The sequence below is a fragment of the Hyperoodon ampullatus genome (assembly GCF_949752795.1).
Source record: "Hyperoodon ampullatus genome assembly, chromosome: 2".
Lineage (NCBI taxonomy): Eukaryota > Metazoa > Chordata > Mammalia > Artiodactyla > Ziphiidae > Hyperoodon > Hyperoodon ampullatus.
The window spans coordinates 27,341,930-27,365,631 of record NC_136915.1 but is presented as its reverse complement, the minus strand read 5'-3'; the positions used below and the strand labels follow the sequence as shown (position 1 = coordinate 27,365,631).

At 51.7% G+C, this 23,702-nt stretch overlaps 1 protein-coding gene across 1 annotated transcript; it reads right to left on the bottom strand.

Moving 5' to 3' along the window:
• Positions 1-353: 353 nt before the first annotated feature.
• On the bottom strand, positions 354-23,267 carry ZNF362 (zinc finger protein 362; the record flags this gene model as incomplete). Its single annotated transcript, XM_079696301.1, has 8 exons — positions 354-470; positions 3,504-3,662; positions 3,779-3,857; positions 12,913-13,137; positions 13,856-14,177; positions 17,355-17,601; positions 17,754-17,817; positions 23,230-23,267. The coding sequence occupies 8 exons, from the start codon at positions 23,265-23,267 to the stop codon at positions 354-356; spliced, it is 1,251 nt and encodes a 416-aa protein (XP_079552427.1).
• Between the last annotated feature and the right edge of the window lie 435 nt (positions 23,268-23,702).

The window sequence follows — 23,702 nt, the reverse complement described above, 5'->3', positions numbered from 1 at the left end:
CTGGCCAATAAATATCTTTTTTGTTATTTCCAAAACAAACTTAAAAAAAAAAAAAAAAAAGAACAGTGAAGCAAGTGAAGGGTGGGGAACAAAAGGAAAACCCAGCAGAGAGGTTCAAAGTGCTCTGAGATCGTCTTTGGATGCCACCAAAACAGTCCAGAATCTTGCAGTTGGCCTGGCCGCCCCCGGAGCTGGACTGGGCAGGGCTTCTGCGGCCCAGGCTTTCTGGAAGGTCAGGAAGGTCGTGAGAGAGCTCGGCTGTTCCTGGAGGGCCCCTGGAGGGAGTCGGGGGCCTGGTGCTGCCTGGGTCTGTGTCTGCCAGTGGGCAGGGCGGGGCGGCGCCTCGCATCGGCTCAGATGAGGGAGATTCGCACCGGGATGCCGGGGGACTCCGTCCTCTGGGGCGAGTGATGGCTCACCAGGTGCTCCACCACCGTGTGTTTGGACATGTGCTTCATCAGGTAGGTCTCCTGTGGGCGGGGTGAGATTCCGAACTTACAACCCACTGCTGGCAAGGGGTGCAGGGGGAGCTGCAGTTCCCACAAGCGGCCACTGGAGGGCTCCTTGGTAGGTGGGCCGGCTAGTGCTGGACAGCCACAGCTTTGGGAGGTCAGATGGGCATCAGCATTGGTTCTAGGGATGCTGCATCTCTGCCAGCACTGGGGGCTGGCTTATTTACCAGAGTCCGAGCCCACAGTGTGCTGACTAGAGAGCTGGAAGGCACCAGGCTCACCCCGCAGCAGTGCCCACCTAAAACTCCCTAGGGCCAGGCCAGCTGCTGTCTACCAACTGGCTGCAGTGGAGTCCCGTCCAATTGAGCATAGCTGCCCCCATCTGGCTGGTTCTCCCAGTGGGGGCGAAGCGGTAGGCCTCAGTTGACCCTGGCTCTGCCATTTCTCAGCAGTGGAATGTTGGACAAGTCATCTTATCCCTCCAAGCCTCAGTTTCCTCCTCTGCAGCCAGGGATGGGGAAGGAACAACCTCAAAGGGTTGCTGTGGTGATGTAGGTAAAGCTCTTAGCATGCAGTAGGGTTGAGGGGACCACTGCTTCCCTTGTCTCTACATTTCGTTCTAGGTGGTGATGGGAGCCCCGGCCTCTACACCCCCATGCTCCATCCTCCTTTGGGAAGAAGTGGGGCCTGATCTGATTGGTGACTTTGGGAAGCTTAAACTGGGCATGCTCACCTCACCCCCTGAGCACTGCCACAGACTCTGCTAAGTCTGACCTGAGGCACCCAAGACTGGGTGGGCGAGGTGACCCAAGGCCCACCTGCAGGCCCACAGGCTTTCACACTAAGGTGGTGCTCTGGTTCCCACCTGCCACTCCTTGGCCTCATACCTCAGCTTGCTCAGAATCCGGCAGAGGAAGCCCTCAAATGTGGTGGCAAAGCACTATCAAACAACACCGAAGGGCAGCAATCAGCGAAATCCAAACTAGGAAACTATTCTTCAATGAGTAAATTGCAAAGAAAATAAAGGCAGTGGTGTTGAGGTGGGGTGGAGGACCAATAGTTTAAAGATATATTGACCCAGTGCAATGTGAGAATTTTATTTGGATCTTGATTAAAAAATAAAATTTATAATAAAATTATAAATTATGGCATCCATGAGACAAATGAAAATGTGAATACCACCTGGGTATTTGACGATATTAAGGACTAGGGTGAATCATTTTAAGGTATTATAAAGGTATTGTGGATAAGTTCAAAAAAGCGTCTTTATGTTTAAAGACACAAAGTGAAAATTTTCAGATGGAACAATGTGATGTCAGTTTTACTTCAAAAAACAGGGATATGGATGAGGCAGGATAGACTGATGCCAGGCTCTGGGGGCTGATGGGAACACGAGGGTTCACTATTCTAAAATGTTTCTTTTATGTATTAAAGTAGTTTAAAAGTCAATCCATTAATATGTCTTTTTTTAAAAAAAGGTAATTATTCTTGTTCTGTGGAGCCCAGTCAGGCCCAGTTCAGGGTGGGGCCTCAAGCCAGGTGAGATGTGACAGCCCCTTCCCCCCAGAGTTCAGATCCCCTCTAAGAACCATGGCTGTGACCGCTGGCGGCCCCTCCTCTAAGAGGGGATGCATATAGGAAGGTGCAATCCATGCGCCCCTCTCCAGCCAAAGTGAACTTTCAAAACTACCCTCCTGGACAGTCCCCTCCCCATGGGTCCCCACTCCACCCAGAAAAACATCCAGACTCCCTAACAGAGACCGACAGCCTCGTGTGACCTAATTTTCCTTCAGTTCCTGGAACATACCGCGACTGTTCCACGTCGGGGGTGTTTGCATTCCCTGTTCCCCTGCATGGGAAGTCCTTCCCGCTCCACTCCTGCTCACCTGGCCAATCACCTTCAAGGCTTCCTCTAAATGTTACTTCCTCATACACCTATCCCAGCCCACCTCCCTTCCCCAACTCCATTTTGTCCTCCCTGCAGCTGCCTTTCAAAACATATGTTTCCCTTTTTTCCTTTACAGCAGCGGTTCTCAATCAGAGGCAAATTCCCCCCGCTCCCGGGACATTTGGCAAAGTCTGGAGGCATTTTCAGGGAGGGGTTGCTAGTGGGTAGAGGCCAAGGATGTTGCTAAACATCCTATAACGCACAGGACAGCACCCCTCGGCAAAGATGTCAACATGGGCCGAGGTTGAGAAAGCCTGCTTAGAGCAGTTACCACGACTTGTCATTACATATCCACTTATGTGGTTACTTGTTTAATGTCTGTCTCCAGCAGTGGACTCTAACCTGCCTGGGGGCAAAGAATATGTCTGTTTGATTCATCCTGATTCCCAAGTGCCTGGCACAAGTGTTCAGCAAACACTGGGTGAATAAATCATTGTGTTAGCTAAGGTCTGTCAGGCGCTGACTCTGCCAGCCAACAGCCCTAGAAGTTAAGAACTATTACCTCTTCCATTTTACAGATGAGGAAACTGAGGCTTGGTGATCAGTCTGGGTACACGTGGGGGTCTGTTAACCAGAATATTTGGATACACATAGCCAGAAGGACACACAAAAATGACTCACTTGGACTCCCTCTCCTGGGTGTGAAAGGCCCTTGTTTAGGAAAACTCCCATCCAGGGATGGAGGACTGGCACCTTTCTGGCCCCGTTTGGGCCTTTGTTGGGAGATGAAGGTGGCTCTGGGCCAGGTCACTGTGCCACCTTGTGGGCATGACGGGGGTTGCAGCTTCCCCAGTAAGGAAAGGTCCTTCTCCCTCCCTGGCTCTGGGGAGCAGGTTGCCAGCGCCTCCCCGCCCACCACCCCACACAGCCTGGAAGAAACCACGTCTCCAGAACCCAGGCGAAAGGCTGCCTGGGGAGAGCTTGGCCTGAGGCAGCCGAAAACATTACTGGAAAGCAGAAGCCCTGGCTCTGCCACTCACTGTGATCTTGGGAAGTCACTGCCCTTCTCTCGGCCTCAGTTTCCTCGTCTGGAAAATGGGAGCGTCAGTACAGGTCTGAGCAGGCCGGGAAGAGGGAGAGGCTCCCGGGGGCCCCGCACTCACCGAGGTGTAGGCCCGCCCGCACATGCTGCAGCAGTAGGCCTTGGCATGCTTGATGGCATGGGCCGAGAGGTGGATCTGCAGGGAGGCGGAGTCCGAGTAGGCCCGGTAGCAGTTGGGACACTTGTAGGGCTTGTCCTTGTTGTGCTGGCGCTGGTGAGACTGCAGGGAGCATAGCAGGGGTCGGGAGCTGGCTGGACTCCCCCAGCCCCACCCCCTCCTTAGGCTCCCCTGGGGAGGAGGGGCTGTGCACCTGGCGGAGGCAGGCCGGCACTCACCTGGAGGTTGGAGAGCTGAGTGAAAGCCTTTTCGCAGCCAGGATGTGGGCACTTGTAGGGTCTGTCACCTGTGTGGATTCTGCAACAGGCAGCCCAGTGAGGTGGCGTCCCTGACAGGTCCCCCAGGCCAGCTCCAGCCCCAAGCCCTCGGCTAGCCTGCACACCCCTCTGGCCCCCAAGCCTCCCAGGCTCCCTGCTCCACACACTCTCCCGAGTGAGCCCCAGGCAAGAGCTGGGACTTCAAAGGCTACCCCTGTCCTTTCTTCTCTGGCCTCCCACAGCCATTCTGTGACCAGAGCCTCCACGCTCCCCACAGGGCCCCGCTGAACCCGGCCCTCCGCCAGCACCCACTCAGAGAGCCCGCCCAGGCCCCCGGCTAATCATGGCAGTCTTGCTTTGACAGCATTCTGCCCCTCTTCTAAAAAAGCCAACTGCAGACCACCCACTGAAAAGGGCAGATTCACAGCTTTGCCAGGACCTTCCCTGCCCACCCTGCCTCTTTCTCTCAGGAGACATCACCCTCTTAATTGGCCCCCCATTTCTATTTCCTGCCTCTTCCCCACATGGCTACGTGATCTCCCCAGCTACTGAGAGAATGCAGGACAGGGTGGCCCTGAAAGTCAGCCTCTGTGTCCTTCCTGTGAGCCCCTTTTTGTCCTCACACTGGCTCTACCATTTACTAGCTGGGTGACCTTGGTCAAATCACTGAGCCTCGGTTTCCTCATCTGCAAAATGGGTATAAAAATACAGTCCTTACTTCACTGGGCTTTGTGAAGATTCCATTAGATAATATGTGGAAGGGGCTTAGCCAAGTACTGGCACAGAGTCAGGACTCCATCACCACTTGCCAGTATTACTACTATTCATTCATTTAACAATTATTATATCAGGCACCCGTGTGCCAGGCACCACCCTGGGTGCTTGGAACATATCCGTGAACAAAACACAAAAAACCCCACTGCCCTGTGGAAACAATGAGCATGAAATAAGTTAAGTAAAGTGCGTGTAGAAGGTAAAAAGTGCTGTGAGAAGAAGCAGAGCAGGTGAGGGGGGTCGTGAGTGCATGGGGTGGGTGCAATGTTAAACAGGGCGGTCGGGGTCCTCACTGAGAAGGAGACTTGGGAGCAGTGGCTTACAGGCTGATGGCCGGGTTTTCTGTTGGCTGTTGCGGTTTGTGCTCATCTAGCAGCCAGGTGAGGATGGAGGAGGACCGGGATGGGGTGTGGAAATGGGGCTTGGGAGCGAGGCGCACACACCGGGGCGGGAGGCCCTCCCTGCTCTCCTAGGCTTGTCTTCAGTCACCTGCTCTGGCAAACCCTGTGCCAAGCAGGTAGGTAATGAAATGCAGACTGGACCTGAACTTCTTTTGCGTAAGCTGCCGATCAGCATTAGGTGGAGGGAGAATCCAGCTCTGACCACCCGGTCTGGCTCCTTCCCTAAAGCCACAGCCCGCCCTGGGTTTGCTCCGCCCATCAACAGACTTGTCAGACAAACTAAGGTCCCCCAGGCCAGGCCCCGTGCTGGCCAGGCTGGAATAAAGAACACTCCCTGCCCTCAGTAAGCCCACGAACTTGACTGCCCACTATGAGCAGTGACAGTCCGAATTCCCTAGTGTGCCATTCGAAGCCCTTCACATGTGGTTCGGCCTCACCTCCCTGCTCCTGCACCCTGCGTCCTGGTCAGAGGACCATTTCTCATCTGGCAGCCACAGCTGATTGATGCTTCTGCCCGCCACCCCTGTGCCCTGGCTGCATCCTCAGCAGCGAGGCTGCCCCTCCTCTGTCTCCTCTACTAGACAGGGAACCCCAAGGGCAGGGATGGCTCATCTCAGGCTGCATGGAGACAGGCCAGGTGGAAATGGGCTGGCCCAGTTCTGAGGACCCCTATTCTACCTGCACATTTGGGGGTGTCACATGTTTGGGGACATCATCCCAGGCTACTGCACCCCATCTCTACAACAGAAGGACCTTAAGGGTCATCTGGACCGGCTCCGCCTGCTGCCAGAACCCCTCCATTTCATTCCATCCTCATTCCCCTCCAGGGCTGTGGAACTCGGTGGCGGAGGGGACCGAGGGACCCCGGGACATGTGCTGATTTTGTTTTAAGTTCCGCAACGCCCACCCCAGAATCCTCGCCTCCCACTGCTGCCCAAGTCATGCCTCTTCCCTGCCCCAAGGCTTCAGGCCCACCACCTCCCTCCACACCCCCCGCCCCAGCATTCCAAGTCCCTTCCTACCTTCCGTCTGGTATCCAGGCCGATCCTCTTCCAGGCACATTTTCCCCCCAGCTAATGCCTGGCTAAAACCCAGACTCCTGTTCTCAGTATAAAAGCCCCTTGATCGTGGCAGCCTTTCCTGACCCCCCAGACTAGGCCTGGCCCCTGCAGCCCACCCCTGAGCAGAAGTCTGTGCGTGGGCACGTATTTTGTCAATGTCTAGTCACTGTTTTCTAAGCTGCCTCCCTCCTTGAGAGCAAGAATGCCCTTGCTCTCGTTCACCACCATCATCCCAGGGCCTGGCACAGGCTCAGCAGAAAGGACTCGGTACATAGGAAGGTGAGTTCTTTCCTCCTGAAGTCAATTACTGACAATAGTAATAGGTTCCACATAATCAACAACGCCCATTCCTCAAGGGTATTTCACAAGTGTTTGTTGACTGACCCATGGATGGTTCTCGAGGGACATCAGGCCCTACCTCAGGACCTTGCTCCTCTGGCCTCCTCCCCAAGTGCCACAGCACCCGGCCTCAGCCTCTCCCCTCCACCACAGCAGCAGCGCAGGGACCTGACCTTGTCATGGTCTCCCCCACTGTCTCTCCCTTTTCCAGGACAGAATCCAAATCCACACCCCCCAGCAAGTCTCTGAGCCTTTGATCGTGCCGTTCCTCCTGCTGGGAACACCATTCCCATCTTTCATGAGAGAGGGCTATGGACCCTTCAACACTCAACTCTGATGATCCTCTCCAACCTCCGTTACATACTTCCCCCTTTCATGGAAGTTTTCACATCCACCAGCCTCCCGGTGCATGGTGGGAGTTCCTCTGGCCCAGAGCCAGCCTCTGACCACTGACCTGTCATTATGCATGGCAGCCAGCACTGGGCCTCAGAAGGTCTTCAGGGAGCAAAGTTTCCCCCCTGATAACTGGCCCCTGAGCTCTTCACCCCTGAATTTCAAGTCAAGGCCAAGCCCTCAATCCCAACATCAGAGTCCTCTCTTTGCAGGGCATCACCCCACTAGGGGGGCACCCAGGCCTGACTCCCACATCTGTAGTGATGGGGAGCTCACCACTAACTCCAGGCGCAGGGAAGCTGAGCTGAAATCGGGGCCCCTGGGCTGCTCCTTCACCCCCACTGTCCCAGCCCTACCCCGGGGCCCCGAAGACTAGCCCTGCTCTCCTGCCTGGACCTCGCTTCCACCTGAGTTTCTTCTGCAGCCAACATCCCCAGCCCCTTCCCTCCTCCAAGGCGGGGCTGCTCGTCGGTGCTCCGGCTCACATCTCTCGCTTCTGCCTCCTCTTAGTGGTGTGGCCTTGGCCAAGCGATTGTGCCTCCCGAGCCCCAGTTTCCTCACCTCTAAAACGGGGATAATAATAAGGACTGTAACTTACTGAAAGGGCGCTCCTAAGACAGTTTCACACTGTTGGTTTTGTTTTGGTTTGGGTTTTTTTGGCCGCACCGCACGGCTCGCGGGATCTTAATTTCCCGACCAGGGATTGAACCCGCACCCTCAGTAGTGAAAGCGTGAAGTCCTAACCACTGGACCGCCAGGGAAGTCCCCCCAGTGTTAGTTTTTAATACACTCATGTCTCTTTAAGACAAACAATTTATGAAAAACACAAAGGGGGAATTTATTCAATGTTTAAATAAAATTATCGAGGATTCATTAGTTATCATTTATCCTTTATTTTCCAGGTAATAAGCAGCACGTTATATTGAATGGCTTCAGTCCCACTGTGCTTTGTAACTAAAATGATGGTAGATACAGTGACAGTGGACCTTCCTCGAGATGGCTGCCTCTCCGTGGCACTTTTCAGATTTGTTATTTCAGATTTGTAAGGACTTTATGGACACCTCATATGTAAACACCTTATTTACAGGGCTGGGCACTTAGGAGCTCTCTGACAAGGAACAGTTAGTTGTTGCTAGGATGTTTTCACCATCATCACACTTGAGAAAACCTACCCCTGCCACAATTATCACCACACATGTACACAACATCGTACAGCCAGAAGGAAAACACAGGCAAAAACCACTCCACAGCCTGAATAAACAAACAAATCCAGGATCACTTTGTCTAACATACGTTCCCCAAACAGGTAAAACGTTGAGCCCTTTCTTATACCTTACTAACTCCTTCATAAAACAGGGTTATCCCCTGACTTTGGCCTCGTGATATCTACAGATGTGTGATCTTATCCAGATGCTAACTGCACGAGACTACTGCTGTATCTCTACCGTGAACAGACTCACTACAAATTCCTGTTAATTTTCCCCTTAAATACACGTATTTATAATTTACAGGGCCGATCCTTCTGAAGTCTGGATTTCTGCAAGCACTTTGCAAGTCACCTGCTTTTCTTGTCTTGCTGCCTTCCGTTCATAGACAGAGGTCCCACCAAGATGCTCCAGAACTGCCAGCGCCGTTCAATTACATGAACCGCCACATGCTCCCAGGCACATCTATCTCGACTCCTAGGGGGATCCTGCTCAACCTGCTTCTAGCTCTATTTTTATTACTTGACCGGGGCTGGTTCTGTTTTGACATGACCTTCTTTTACCCCCTTTATTACTGGCATAACGTTGAGAAAATGGATTTGATTATATGCCCTGTCTGGTTCTCTATCAAGGGGCAAAGAACAGGAGTCTCTGTGGAATGGGAGAAAAGCAACCTGGAATCTGGTTGCTTCTTTATGTTTGGTTTTTTTTGGTTTGTTTGTCTTAAGGACTCTGGGACTTGCGGGCACTAGGGACACCAGCCTCTTTGTCACTGGGTTAGGACACATCGGTTTAATTATATACGCCACTGCCTAATGACTAATAATTTGTCTCTAAATGTTGATAGGACCCTCTTATGTTGCTTGTTTGGTTTCCAACTGCTATGAACTCAACTCACGCAAAAGAAAAAAATAGAGGGAGAAAAAATTTGTGCCCTCAGGAACAGAGAGCAATCCCTGAACAAGGAACATTCTGATAAAACACTCTCCCCTTGGGCTTCCCTGGTGGCACAGTGGTTAGGAATCCGCCTGCCAATGCAGTGGACACGGGTTCAAGACCTAGTCCGGAAAGGTCCCACATGCCTCGCAGCAACTAAGCCTGTGCACCACAACTACTGAGCACGTGTGCCACAACTACTGAAGCCTGCATGCCTAGACCCCGTGCTCTGCAACAAGAGAAGCCCCACTTGCTGCAACTAGAGAAAGCCCACGCACAGCAACGAAGATCCAACACAGCCAAAAATAATACATAAATTAAATAAATAAATGTAAAAACACTCTCCCCTCAAGGGCCTGTTAATTTTTTGTTGCTTGTTTGGTCATGGTCTTAAATAATATTTTCAAACAAATGTCTACTTCTGAAAACACTGGGATTCTTACTAATTATTACTTGCTACTGTGTTTGTTTATTTCCTACCAGACTGATGCTCCTGTTCTGCCTATTCTACCAACTCTGTGCTATAGCCTTTCTCAAACCCAGGCCCCACCTTCAGAATAATAAAATATCAAGGTAACTTTTACACCCAGATGTGTTTGGAGTTTCCAGCTGGCCACTGGGCAACACCAAAGATTTGCTCCCCCGCTTTACAAAAGCTCCCAGTGAGGGCATGTTTTGTATTCTCCACATCCGAATTAGCGAAACACTAGAATGAGAGCTGGCCTATGAAGTGTCTAGCATAAGAAAGTTGGCAGATCAAAAGAAAAGAAGCTCAATCTCCCTGAGTTAATTTTATGTGTGTGTATATATGTAATTACATATAATTCACATAAATATAATATATAGTAATATCGTATATAATATATAATTGCATATAATATATATGTGTACTTCTTAAGAGGGAAAAAACCTAACAACTTGTTTTCATGTACAGAGACTAGTACCATTAGTATCCACAGAGAAATGTCTTTAAAAAGATTTTTTTTCTAGATTTAACTATGCTTTTTAGTGCCAATCATAACACATGCTTTATGAGATCAATTAAAAGACCATGACAATGTGTCAACACCCCTGCTGCCTATAATATGCTCTGAATCTGAACAACTGATCATACATTATACCTTAATAGAGGCCTCTATTCTCCTCCATTCTGATATTGTTGGTTATATAATAAATGACCAGAGTCATTTAGTCTTATCAACAGGTCTGGTTCCCTCCCTCACACTTGCCTCAAGGCCTGTGCTTCAGGTCAGAGATTGAGTCTTCTGAAAGAAACATCAAGAGCTGACGGCCTCAGTAGAGGACTGTACCAGTACACTTGGCTCTTTACACTTTGGGAAGAGACATGGGGCACAGGCTTCCAAGACGACCCATCACCATGACCAGACACTGCGCAAGGCCAAAGCAGGAACCAAGTCTTTAGTCCAGAAGCAGGCAACTTTGCAGAGCAGACTAACTTCCCCAAGACTGGGGAACAGGAATTATGACCTAGAACTGGATGAAAGTGATTTAATTGTGGTTAATGTTCTATTTTCTAACGGGCATGTGAGAAAACCCCTTTTTATTTTCTTTGATCTATCCCTAATCTTCAATTTAGGAGGCTATATTTGAACAAACTGGAATAGGATATTCCTTAAATGGTGCCTTGCTCCAGCTAAACCTTCAGAATTTGGGGGGGCAGGGCACGGCAGGAGGACTATACAAATTTAACATAGATATAAACTAATGAATTACCAAGGAAAAATTTAAATAATGGTCCTATTGAAAAAACACTATTGGCCTTGTCTACAAAACTACTCAGAACAATTGCTAAAAAATATTCAAAGTGCCTTTACTGAGACCTTTTCCTTTTTCTGACCATTAGTTTCTGTAAGTAGGTTCACTAAGAATCTGTCCTCCTTCCTAACAGGATATAATTGGGTAAATCAAATTTGTAACCATGACTATGCCAGAAATGTCACATTTAAAGACAAATCTGATTTAATTAGGCATGACAAGCCTGATAGTAAGAAACAAGGCCTGTACTTTGTAAGTGGGAATGCAGCCTCCCCCGGCTTCCAGGAAACTGAACTGAATCTACTCCATGGCTTGTGGAATCCTTGCCTTTCAGGTTATGGGGAAAGTCATTCCTGCTAGCCCAGAAACACTGACAAACTTGGGATTCTCCAAAAAGACGGTACTCTTCCCGTTACAGGTGGTATAGGCACAACCTGACAAGAGGTGAATTGGATGGATCTTAGATAGGAACTTAGATAGATCTTAGATTAGATAATATGATAAGAAAAATTTTTTCACACATACAGATTAAAATTATGACCTGGGGGCTTTACAAAATCTCCTGACAGAAGTTAACTCTCAAACCCTGGGGTCGCCTGCTCTAATTTTAGTAACCATACAACCAGGAGGACTCTGTTTTTTTGTTTGTTTGTTTGTTTGTTTTTGCAGTATGCGGGCCTCTCACTGTTGTGGCCTCTCCCGTTGTGGAGCACAGGCTCTGGACGTGCAGGCCCAGCGGCCATGGCTCACAGGCCCAGCCGCTCCGCGGCATGTGGGATCTTCCCGGACCGGGGCACAAACCCGTGTCCCCTGCATCGGCAGGCGGACTCTCAACCACTGCACCACCAGGGAAGCCCTATACAACCAGGAGGATTCTGTTTATTGATCAGCACCTCATTACACACACCTATGTCCATAAAACTAGCCAAACTTCAAAAAATAAATTCATGACAAAATCAGAAAGTTTCTGAAACAAATCTACGTGGTCAAATCCATGCCTCAGGAGGCATGGAGAAAATCAGACTGATGCCACCCTGCCCGCTATCCTGTCATTTGTTCCTTACTATCAAACCTACTGATCATGCCCCAAAGTCAGAGAAACAGACAAAACATCTTGCCCCCTGGGGTAAAGCAAACAAAGACAATGGAGAGAAATGAGTAAATAACAACAACACCAAACAAAACCTAAGGTCCCTGTGTCTAGCCTTAGTGCCCAAAATAAAGAAAGCCTTGAGCTCTTTCTGTGAGTTACAGACTCCACAGCAAAAACAATTTTATCCCTGCCAATGCTGATATTGGCAGACACACAGCCGTGCTTATAGATATGAGAACCATCATGTGAGAAAACTGCTGTGTTTCTTCCCCTCTGAAGAGATGAACTGTAATTCGGTAATCTTTAGTTTATTTATTTAAATACCTATGGTATTTTTATTTGGCGAGCCAGTCTTTCTGATGTCTGTACTCCCCTGCAAAAACCTCTTTCCTTAAAGCATGTCTATCTCTGCATCCCCCTTTCATGCTTTCGACTAGACGGTACACCCTAAGAGGGCAGGAATCTGTGTCTGTTTTGTTCAATGCTATATCCCTAGCACCTAGGGGCGTGTCTGGCATACATATTTACAATTCATCTCTTGTACATATTTGTTAAATGGATGAATCATATGCCCTGTAAAAGCCAGTTCTGTTTATTCCACAAATATTAAACATATGCCTCAATGTTTATTATGTGCCACCCACTGGGGATGTAGAAACGGAGGAGACCAAGACCTCGCCTTCAAGAACCCTCAATATATTGGGGGTGGTGGGCAAATAACCCGGCAAGTAGGAGACAGTCTACCCCTGCTGGGATGGGGAAGCCCAGGGCCTGTGGAACCAGCTCAGGGGGGCCAGGGAGGACTTCCTGGAGGAAGCTTTACTGAGAGATAGATAGGAGAGGGCCAGAAAAACAGGATAAAGGAGGGGGAGGGTGTTTCAGGTAAAGGACACAGCACGTGCAAAGATCTTACAGGTGAGCAACAAAGGGAAGTGATGTCCACAAAGGCCATATCATAAAAGGCCTCGAATGACAAGCAAAGCAGTTTGGTCTTGACCCTGAGGGCAACGGGCACCTAGAGAAGGTCCTTGTCCCTCCTTGCACCAGGTCCATGCACCAGGTGCAGGTGCTGAGCTGAAACTGGCTGCATCGAGGCAGCACGAGGCCGGCCACTCACCTGGTATGCTGTTGGAGGTGGGAGAGCTGTCGGAAGGACTTATCACAGTAGGAGCAGTGGTAGGGCTTGACGCCCAGGTGGATGCGCAGGTGCTGGGCCAGGTAGGAGGCGTTGGCAAAGGATTTGGAGCAGTGCGGGCACTTGTGGGGCTTGGCCTCTGTGTGCGACTTGGAGTGGATCTGCATCTCAGACTTGGTGAAAAAGGTCAGCGGGCATACCTTACACCTGTGGGCAAGAGGCAGGTTCATACCGGGAAGATTCCCGCCCCCGCCCCCGGCCCCGTGCCTGGACATCTCAGGGGAGACCCTCTACGTCAGAGAGACCTTGCACCAGGGACAGAGCTCTCCTGGGAGGGTCCAGGGGGCACGGGCAGGCCCCCAGCCTGGACACCCTCCAATCTGGAGGCCAAAGCTCTTCCTCCTGGAGACAGATTTACAGCAGGCTGGGGAGCAGGCTTACACCTCACAGGGAAGAGCGGCTGGTGACTCATGGTTCTGGGGGAGGGGCTCCAGCACTCCTGATGAGAGGTTCTCCACCCTGGCTGTACTTTAGAATCCTCTGCGGAGCTTTCAAGAAAGCCTGACCTGGGGGCCTCCGCATGTCTACCCCCAGCAGGTTAAATCGGAACTTCTGGGGGTGCACTGGCATTTTTGGAAAGCTCTCCAGATGATTCTAACGTTGAGCGTTCAGAACACTGCTTGAAGAGTGTAGGAAACAGACTCTCGACATCCCAGGCTGTGGTGAGGGCGGCCCCAGACAGAGACCACCTCTGAAGGGTTGTGGGCGGGGCGAGCCAGGAGACCCCGCCCCTCTGGACCGTAGCCCTCACCCTCTGCCTGTGGGGCCCCTCTTTGCAGTGCCCCACTGCTGGGCCCCTGCTGCAGCCTGAGGCACTGGCCTCTAACCCAAGCCCACCTGGACGCCCTCCCACCGAGACCCCCACCTGTATGTCTTGCCCTCCTTGGCAGTCTCGCCCGAGGCCAGGATGGGGTAGGGGACTACGAGGACAGGCGGCCCCCCTGGATTCTCCGCCTTGATCTTTTTTCGGCCGCGCTCGGACTTGGGGGGGCCAAGCAGGCCGTGGCCCTGGATTGTCTTGATGGAGTCCAGGAGGGGGGGGCTGGTGATCCCTGAGATGAGGGTGGGGGACGAGGCGATGAGGCGGCTCTGGCTGGTGGTGGTGGGTGTGGATGGGGTGCTGGTACCCGTGCCCGCACTCGACTCAGACGTGCTCACAGCCGGGGTCCGGGAGGAGAGCCCCAGACCTGCGAAGACACGGGGGTGGGGCAGGGGTGAGGGGCAGCTGCAGAGGCCGGCTCAGTCCCCATCACCCAGCTATGTGACTCTGGCAGGTCACCAGCCTTCCTGAGCCTCCCCTTCCCTTTGTAAATTATTACTCAGGGGTACAAATGAGAACTGTGTATGTGTAAGATTCCTTAGATACCTAAGGACTAAGCTGAGTCCTATTATCTGTAACGGGGGCAATTTGGAAATCATTCCAACAAAAAACAAACAAAAAAAACCCTGAGGCACAAAGATGTCCACTACTGTGTTATTTATGATAGCGAAAATTAGAGACAACTGAAGTATGCAATATTAGGGAAAGGCTCAATAAATTGTGATCAATCTCCTCTACTGAACATTAACTGCCCATTAAAAAGGAGATTATGTTTGTAAAAGAAAGGAAAATTTTAAGGCGCAGAAAAAGTTAAGTAGGAGATGGAGATGCACCAAAATGTGATATGGATGGTAGAATTAGGAGTAATTTTAAAACAATTTTTTTGGCTTAACTGTACTTTCTGATTCTTTGACAATGAACTTTTTCCTTTTTTAAAAATTTCTGTAATAAAAGTTATTCTTTTAAAAATGAGGGGACTAGAAACATTTACAACATCAGGTAAAGTACACAAAAAGATGAAAATGATATCTATCACATGGTTAAAACTATGCTTTTTTAAAAAAAGAAGCCCAAAATTTGTGCATTGAAAAAGATAATATCCAGAGTTGGCATCAGTATTTTGTGTGTGTGTCATACATGCTGGGAGTGTACATTTATCAACCTTAATGGAGGGTGGTTTGGCAACAGTTTATTAAAATTTCAAATGTACAAAACTTTTGACGAAGCAATTCTAATTCTAGAAATCACCCATAGATATTTACTTGCACATGAGCACAAAGATCTGCGTACTTGGACCTTCCATACAAAACTGTGATCAGACAAAACTGGACACAACCTGCTATTCTCAGCAGGGACTATGTAAAGAGATGTGGTCCATCCTCAATACGGAGAACAGGGAAGCCATGAAAACAAGATAGATGTGCAGTGACGTAGAGAGAATGCCAAAACATGCTGCCAGGTGAAAAAGTAATAAACCACACACACAGTATGAACCCACCTCTTTAAAAAAAACACGCATCCAAACTACATATTTATATACAGATAATGTAGGTGTGTGTGAAAGCACAGGAATAGATCAGAGAAGAGACACGCCAAAGTAAACTGTGTATAAATTGTGGTTCTCTGTGGGGAGGGAGAAGAATTTGTTGGTAAAAGGAGATATTCATACTTTATCTGCTTCCATATTATTTGAATTTTTTACCTGGTGAATTCATCCATTTTTTACATCTGTGATTAAAGGATAAAATAAAATAAATTATAGAGAAAACATATGAAAATGCTAACAACAGTAGGACGAGGGTTAAGTTTTTTTCTCCTTTTAGCTTGTCTGCAATTTCTAAATTTTCTATAATGACTATGAGTTACCTTTATAATAAAAAATGCACTAAATATGTTTACGATAGAATGGTGAGTAGGAAAAGAAAGTTCAAGTCATGGGTACAGCCCTACCACGAGCTCATCAGAACACGCCCGCATATTAAAAAACAAAACAAAAAAGATGGAAAAGGAAGGAAATGGACTAAAAGGCTCTCTAAGCTGCTGGGTTATGAGCTGGGGATTATGAGTGATTTTCTTTTTTCTTAGTTTCTCTTCTTTCCAAATTTCCCTTAATATGCTTATATTACTTTTTAAATATTACTTTTATAATGAAACAATAAATTTAATAAGGTCATAATAAGGAGGGATGTGCAGAGGGTGGCTGCGGCCTGGGGGGGAGGCTCACGGGGCCCCATGGCTCTTGGGCATCTCCGAGAGGCAGGAGGGAGAGGCGGAGAGAGGCACAGGCATCTGGCTGGCGGCGGGGCCAGCCAGAGGAGGAACCACAGCCCAGATACAGTGGCCACTGGAGAAAGCCTGTCCACCAGGCTCTGAGGTGGGCACCAGGCAGCCCAGCCTCGTGACGCTGCCTAGGATGTCCCCCTAGCCCCCAGCCTCAATCTATCCAAGACTGGGCTCACATCTTTCCCCCACCCCGCTCCCCCTCCTACGACTCCATCTCACTGGCAGTGCCTGGGAGTCTCCCTTGCCCCCTCCCACTCCTCACCCCCTACACCCAGCCCAGTACCAAGCCCTGTCCGCTCTCCCCCCTCAACAAACCTCACATCTGTCCCCTTCTCTCCATCCCTCTGCGGCTGCCTTGTCCAGGCCACCACCCTCTCCTGCAGCTCTCCCTGCCACCGAGCCAGTCTCCACCTTATAGCCAGCCCCAGCTTTCTCACCCAAATCTGAGCATTTCCCTCGCCTACTTAAACACCTTCCACGCTCCCACTGCCCGAGGGTGAAATCCAAGCTGCACAGGTGGCCCCCAGGGCCCTTCACAGTCTGGCGCCTGCTTCCTTTCCAGCCTCAGCAGAACCGGTAGAGCAAAAGGGTTCACACATGGGCTCTGGAACCACACTGCCTGCCTCTGTCTCTTAATGGCTGTGAAACTGGGCCTCAGTTTGCTCATCTGTTCAATGGAAACGTTAGGGTGAACCACACCCGACTGTTTCTTTAAGTCAACCTAACAGTAGCCACCTCACAGAACGGTTGGGAGTAATAACTGGATACTGGTGAACATAAACAGGTGCTCACCTGGAGTTAACTACCATATTATGACGGTTATCATCATCTTTTGATCTTCCCGACCCGGACACTGTCCTACTCTTGCTTTCTACTCGCTCTGCACATGTTATTTCCTCCTGCTGCTCCGTTTCCCTAGTCAACCACCAACCCTTCCTTGCATAGGGACTCCTCCAAGGAAGTCTTCCCTTACCCCCCACCCCCCAAGTCTGGTTAGGGCTCTCCTCTGGATTCCTGAAATAGCTACGTGGATTTGGCTTCCTTGGCGAACCCCCGACGGGCAGTGACCCAACCTCATTCCATCCAGGTGGCTTAGCGGGACGCTACGTCAGGGTACAGGATGGAAGGAAGTCTGGAAGCTCCACCCCCGCCCCAGGCCCTGCCTGCCCGCCCCGCCCCGCCGCAGGGTATACTGGCCACGCCCCTCCCAGGTAGTCTCCGCCCAGCCCTCACCAGCACCCCCGACCCGGCCCCGCGGTACCTGTGACCGTGCTGGTGGCCGGCCGCGCGTGCAGCGCCACGTCAGGCTGCGGCACGGCCTGCGGGTGCAGCCCCGGCACCTGCTGCAGCTTGGGCAGCGACATGACGGCCTGGCTGCTATCGGCCGGCGCCGGCGGCACGAGGAGCGGCTGCTGCGACGAGGCCGACGTGGGCGGCAGGTGAGGCGGCCGGATCTTCTCCGCCATCAGCTGCTCCTTGATCTTGTTAATCAGGACCAGGTTGTCCAGCTGCGGGCGGGAGAGGAGAGGTACTGAGGGCGCTCGGGCCGCCGGGCCACCCGCGAACCCCTCGCCCCGCAGGCCGCAGCCAAAGCCCGGGGCAAAGCAAAGCAGCTCCGAGAGAGAGGGAGGGTGGCGGGAGGGGCGACGCTCCGTCTTACCTGGCTGGGCATGGTTGGAGGAGGGGGCCAGAAGTAGGGGTTGTTAAATCGAGGCTCGGCCATCCTGCGGGGAGAGAGCGACTGTCACAGGGAAGAGGGCCCTCCCCACCGGCCAGGGGCGAGCCCCCATCAGCTACACCCACTCAAGTCTGGGCCAGTGTCTGGGATCCCTGCCCCCGTGGGACCCTCACCCCGCAGCGGAGCAGGCCTCCTACCAGGCCCAGAGAACCACATCTCCAGGCTGAAAAGTCTGGAATTCAGGTGTCCCACGGTGGGCCCCAGAGAGCAAAAGTCATGTCCAAAGCAGAGTACTCCCAGCTCCCCGCACCGCCCGCTCCCATCACCGTGATGCCCGCAGACCAATCCCTATTCCCCCGCCCCCCAAGGGCCCTGGGCTGCAGAGCCAACCCTATGGATTCCACACAGAAGCCTGCTGTCCAGAGACAAACTGAGAGGTCCTGGGGCAACTTTGTAAATAGCCACAGAGCAGAGGCAACTGCCCCTCCCTGATCCCTGCCCTCTGGCCCCATTAAAACACAGGGGGCAACTTGGGTCATCAGATACAGCCTTTCTGAAGGGCAATTTGGCAGGATGATTTACGGGGACCCAAATGATTACAGTATTGACTTTTGACCAAAGAAACCGTACCTCTGGAAAGTTGTCCTCAAGAAACAAGCATGGCCAGAAACATTTTCCCTACAAGGATGTGTCGGAACACTGTGCTTAAGGAGGGGGTTGAGGAGGCCTGAGGCTAGGGCAGTTTGGGGCTCTTCAATAGAAGTATGTGAAAATCTGTCTGGTGGCCCTCACCTCTGGCAGGTTCCTGTGCAGGTAAAAGGGCTTTTCAACCAGGGCAGTATGAAGGGTGGGCCTTCAAAGCTATCTTTGTCTTCCATAGGGTTCAAGTCTTCCTGTGACCCTAGAGCAAGTCAAGAAGTGACTTATAGGGACCATGCTGGACAGAGGCATTCCATTAAGTCTTGCTCCCTATCAAATTTCTCTTATTTATCTCTCTCTTACAGAAATTACTAACTAAATACCTGCTAGTATTGGTTGCTTAAATGGAACTGTTTCTTATGATAGGCAAGGCTGAAATGAAGTGCCTTTAAGCTTTTTTCCTAGCCCTACAAGTGGGAGAAGCCCCTACTGGAATCGCAGGCAGAGGGTTTCAGGAAAAAGCCTTCAATAAGGATACAACCTAATCAGAACACTTTAAGAAAGATCTTTTATATAAGTTATCTCTTGTGATCTTTACTTGAGAAGTAGGCACAGGAGGTATTATCCCATTTTATAGGTGAAGAAACTGAGGCCTGGAGAGAAGGAAAGAGACCTGTCCAAAACCGTAGGGCTAGGGTGCCAGAGTCAAGACTAGAAATCAGATTTGCTCAAGACAGTTCCTCCGGGGAACTTGCTTTGCAAACCCCAGTCCTTGGTGGAACAAATATCCACATGCAGACGACTCAATAACTGTATGCAAAAGTCCTTGCCTCTCACTCCCAGCCTGGGGGCCTGCTTGGGGTCCAAGCCTGGCCAGGCTGGGACTCAAGAGTATCCTCCTCTGGGTGGCTGGGGCAGCTCTAAAAGCCCTCCTGCTCCCGCCACCCACAGAGACCAAGCTGCACTTCTCTCCACCCATCCAACCCTGCCCATCCTTCACAACCCAATACCAGAAGCACTTCCTGCCTGGAGTTCTCCCTGACTGCTCCAGATCCCTGGAACTTCTCCTTTCAAAGAAAGACCTCAACACAATAAAAATCGTGAGAAGGCTACCATTTACTAAGTACCCACCTTGTGCCAGGCATACTGACACCAAGAGGCAGGTTCTCTTATCATCCCCATTTTACTACTAAGGAAACTGAAGTTCAGAGAGGTGGAGTGACTTGGTCAAGGTCACACAGCAAGTAAGCAGAGAGCTGAGATTCTCACTCTTATCTGCCTGACTCCAAAGTCCAGCTCACCAGTCCCTTAGCTGTTCAGGGGAAAGGACAAAGCATACTGACTGTAGGATTGTGAATATGTCCTGTCTTAGATGGCATAGCACCCACTGCCCATCCACCCAGCAGCCTCAGACCTTTCCCTCCCTTGCTGTTGTCCACTGGGGAAAACGTGAAGGGGTCTGAGCTGTAAAGCCAGGGTGAGGAGGCTCCAGGGCTGAGGGGAAGAGGAGCCGGGGAGCTGCCTCAGAGAGGCCTGGGAATTGGATACATCTGTCTCGTCCAGCTTGGCATCCCCGGCACCCAGGCCCAGAAGGTGATCAACATGAGTTGTGTGACAGAATGAATAAATGAAGAAATAAATAATCAGAATTATTTTAAAGACAGTCCCACACAGTTATCTAGCACTGCGGAGAGTGTACAAAGCCCTCAGTATCCAGCAGCATTCTCACCACGGCCCCAGGAAGCAGGGAAAATCTTCACCCCCATTTCACAGAGGAAGAAGGTAGGGCACCAGGAGGGAAGCACTTGCTCCTGGCCACACAGATGGGGAAACAGGAGGGAGTGCTGTGCTGCAGTGTTGGGCATCGGCTCTCTGAGCCTCGGTTTTCCTCATCTGTAAAATGGGATTGAAACAGGCCACTCTGCTTCATTCCTGCCCTGGCCTAGGATTCTGCCCACTGTACCCGACTGTTCCTCAGACAGTTCTGGGGGAGCTGTCCTCTCCTCCTCTTCAGTTCAATGCCAAGTCAAGGCTTCCCCAAACTCCACCCTGGTCAGGGAGGTACGGGGTCCCAGAGCTGGGATAGAGCATCCTCTCTGCCACTTATCAGGCCCCTGGTCAGCCAGGGACCACCCCTAACCCTGGTTGGGGAAGCAGGCACACAGAGGGGAAGGGTCTGCCCTGGGTCACGTAATCTAATCTGCACAGCCTCTGCTTCATTTCTCTGTGTCCTTCTCTGGCTGGGCTTAAGTTCCTTAATGATTTGGTCAGTGACCCAGGTACTGGTGTACATCTACCGTGTGTCAGCGCAGGGAAGGCAGGTGGGGGCAGGGGGGAGCGTCTGCTGAGCCCTTACTGAGTGTCAGGCACATTGCCAGGTGTGCATCAAGAGCATCTCACGTGAGCCCCCCAACGAGCCTTCTAGGTGGGTGTGCACCTGTGCAGCCCTGGGACCCGCGTGACAGGGTGGCCGGGGCCGGGCTAAGCCACACAGACCTCGTGTTGAGGGAGAGATTTTAAGCAGCAGAGAGACTGGTCAGTGTCTGTTTAGGACAGATGGACAGGGCAGAAGGGCATGCAGGCAGAGGCAATAGTTTGAGCGGACATGGAGGTATGAAAGTATAAGGCAGGTTTGGGACAGTGGGCAGCCACCCACTGACACCAAAGAGAGCTGGAGAGTGGTGAGAGACTGAGGCCAGCCAGCAGGGCCCTGAATGCTGCTGGTGAGGAGGCATCAGGCCGTGTGCAAGCCGGGGAGCCTGAAGCTTGGAGGCCCGAGGTTAGAGGGAGGAGTCTGAGGACAGCACCTAGGGCGGAGGAGCCAGGCCGGCTGGGCTGAGTGTGCACATCGGACAGGCAGAGGAGACATGCAGGAGGCTGGGGAGGCCACGCAGACTGGGCTTCATGCCCCAGACAGAAGCCAAGACTGTGCTTTGAGCCTCGAGACTCACAGCCCTGATCCTTGCAGTAGGGCGAGCAAGCTGTCATTCTGTCTTTCTTGCTCTAAAAGGTGAAAAAAGTTGGATGGGTCAATGAATGAAACACCTCCTAGAGCCTCCCACCCACCCATCTGCCCATCCATTCGTTCTGGATACATCCTCTGGGCCAAACTGGGAACCGGTGCTGGGGAACCGAAGGCAAAGAGAAGAGCCCTGCCCTCTGGGAGCCCTGAGCTAAGGAAGGAAGCAGACACGTGACCCGCAAGCTTCTGCAAAAAACTTTTGCCTGTGAGGCCTGCCACATGCCACCAGGGACCTCCATGCGGTCAAAGCCGAAGGGCTACCTTCCAGTCCTGTCCTTCAGGGCCTCCCGGCCACCTGGGCCCTTTGAGAAGATCTGTGTGTCGTGAGCCTTGGGTCCCTCATCTTCTCAGGCTCTTTCCCAGCTCCCACCCCACACAGCCTGGGCTCCTCAGGGTGGGCGGGAGCTCCTCTCTTCCACTAGCCTCAGTCCCTGGATGGCCCATCCACTCTAGGACTTTAAATACCAGCCAACCCCCAGGTCTCCACCCCCAGACCAGGCTGCCCCCTGGAGCTCTAGGCCCACCTTCCAGTTACCTCCCTGACCACTCATGGGCTGCTCAGACTCAGCAGGCCTGAGCTGGGCTTGCTCTTCCCCTAGAATATGTACTTCTCTAGCGATCCCCTCTGAGCGGGGCATCGCCATCTGCCCAGATGCTCCTGCCACGGACACTCATCCACAGCACGTCCCCTCCCTCCCCTCCCAGCTCAGATACACCAGCAGCCACGTCTTCGGGATTCCACTTCCAAACTCTCTCTCAAATCCACTCCATCATCTTCACAAGTCCTAGCTACTATCCCCTCACCTGGACCACAGAACAACCTGCTTTATTTGGAGCCCAGTGCACCCAGGTTCAAATCTTGGCTCCAAAACACCAGCTGTGTGATCTTGGGCAAGTCACTTGCTCCTGCCCGCCAAGTCAGGGATGAGCAGCCCAGAGCACAGGATGGAAAGAAAGGATCAGGGAGGACTTCCCAGCGGAGGTGATACGTGCTTTAGGTCTTAAAGGATGAGTGGGAGTTAGCCGGGCAAAGAAGGAGTGGGGAGCATTCCTGGCAAAAGCAGCAGCCTGCGCAAAGGCCCAGGGGGTGAGAAGCAACACAGTGTGTGAGGCGAGCTAAAGTGATCAGTGTAGACCAGGAGACAGGACATGAGGCTCGAGCCAACGGCCAGGGTCAGACCTAGAAATGCGGTTCCAGAATCTGAGGCCAGGAGTCTGGACTTGAAGCAGTAGGTGACAGGACAGAATCTGTGGTTTAGCAAGGCCCCTCTGACTGCTGAGTGTAGGCGGGCCTGGAGAAGACAGGAGAGGAGGCAGTGAGAGGGAACTGGTCGAAGGCCCCCAGGGATGGAACGGAGATGAGAGGCGGGGGCTACCCTGGGCCAGGGAAAGGGGTGACCAAGGAGGCCTGGCTATTTGGTTAGAGCTGGAGGCCAAGGAAGCATGCAGGTTGCCCTCCAAGGTGTGGCCCAGGAGGTCCTCTGGACACCGATGCAGACAGACAGAGTCACAGGAACATGCAGACAGACAGCACCAAACTCCAACAGGCCAGATCTGTGGTCCCAAACATGGACAGATGGGGACATGGCAACTCCCATGGGCAGGACCCCACAGCCACCGGGACAGAGTCACAGGTGGATGCTATTACAGGAGGGTGAGCGCACACAGCCCCTGGGCAGACCCGGAAGGAGGCAGTGAGGGGCACTCGGGGAAGTTGGGATGAACACAGTTGCCTTATTCCCCCAAAGAACAAACCCCTCATTGACAGATTTCAACCTGGAATCACAGGCTCCTTACCTAGAGTGTCCTTTCCCACTTGGTGAACTTCTACTCATCCTTCAAGACCCAGCTCAAGTGTTCCCTCTTCTACGGAGCTTTCCCTGAACCCCCAGTCAGTCACTTCCTCTGTGTTCCCAACAGCACCTTGTATATGGGAATAACAATAACAATAATAATAATAAATGGCAGCTACCATTGGTTTCAGCACCTACTACTTGCCAGGCACTGTTCTGAGTATGTTACATGCATCATGTCACTGAATTTTCCCAATGGCCCTGTGAGATGTACATTTAACAGAAGAGGAAACTGCAGCTCAGAGAGGTTGACCAACTTGCCCAAAGTCACACAGCTAGCAAGTGATGGAGTTAGGACGCCACCCAGATCTGGTGAAGCACTACAGGGCTGATCACACCCTGGTGCAGTCATGTTTCCCTGGGTGACTTCCCCACCAGACTGTGAGGTCTTCACAGGTAGAAGTGGTGCTCATTCAC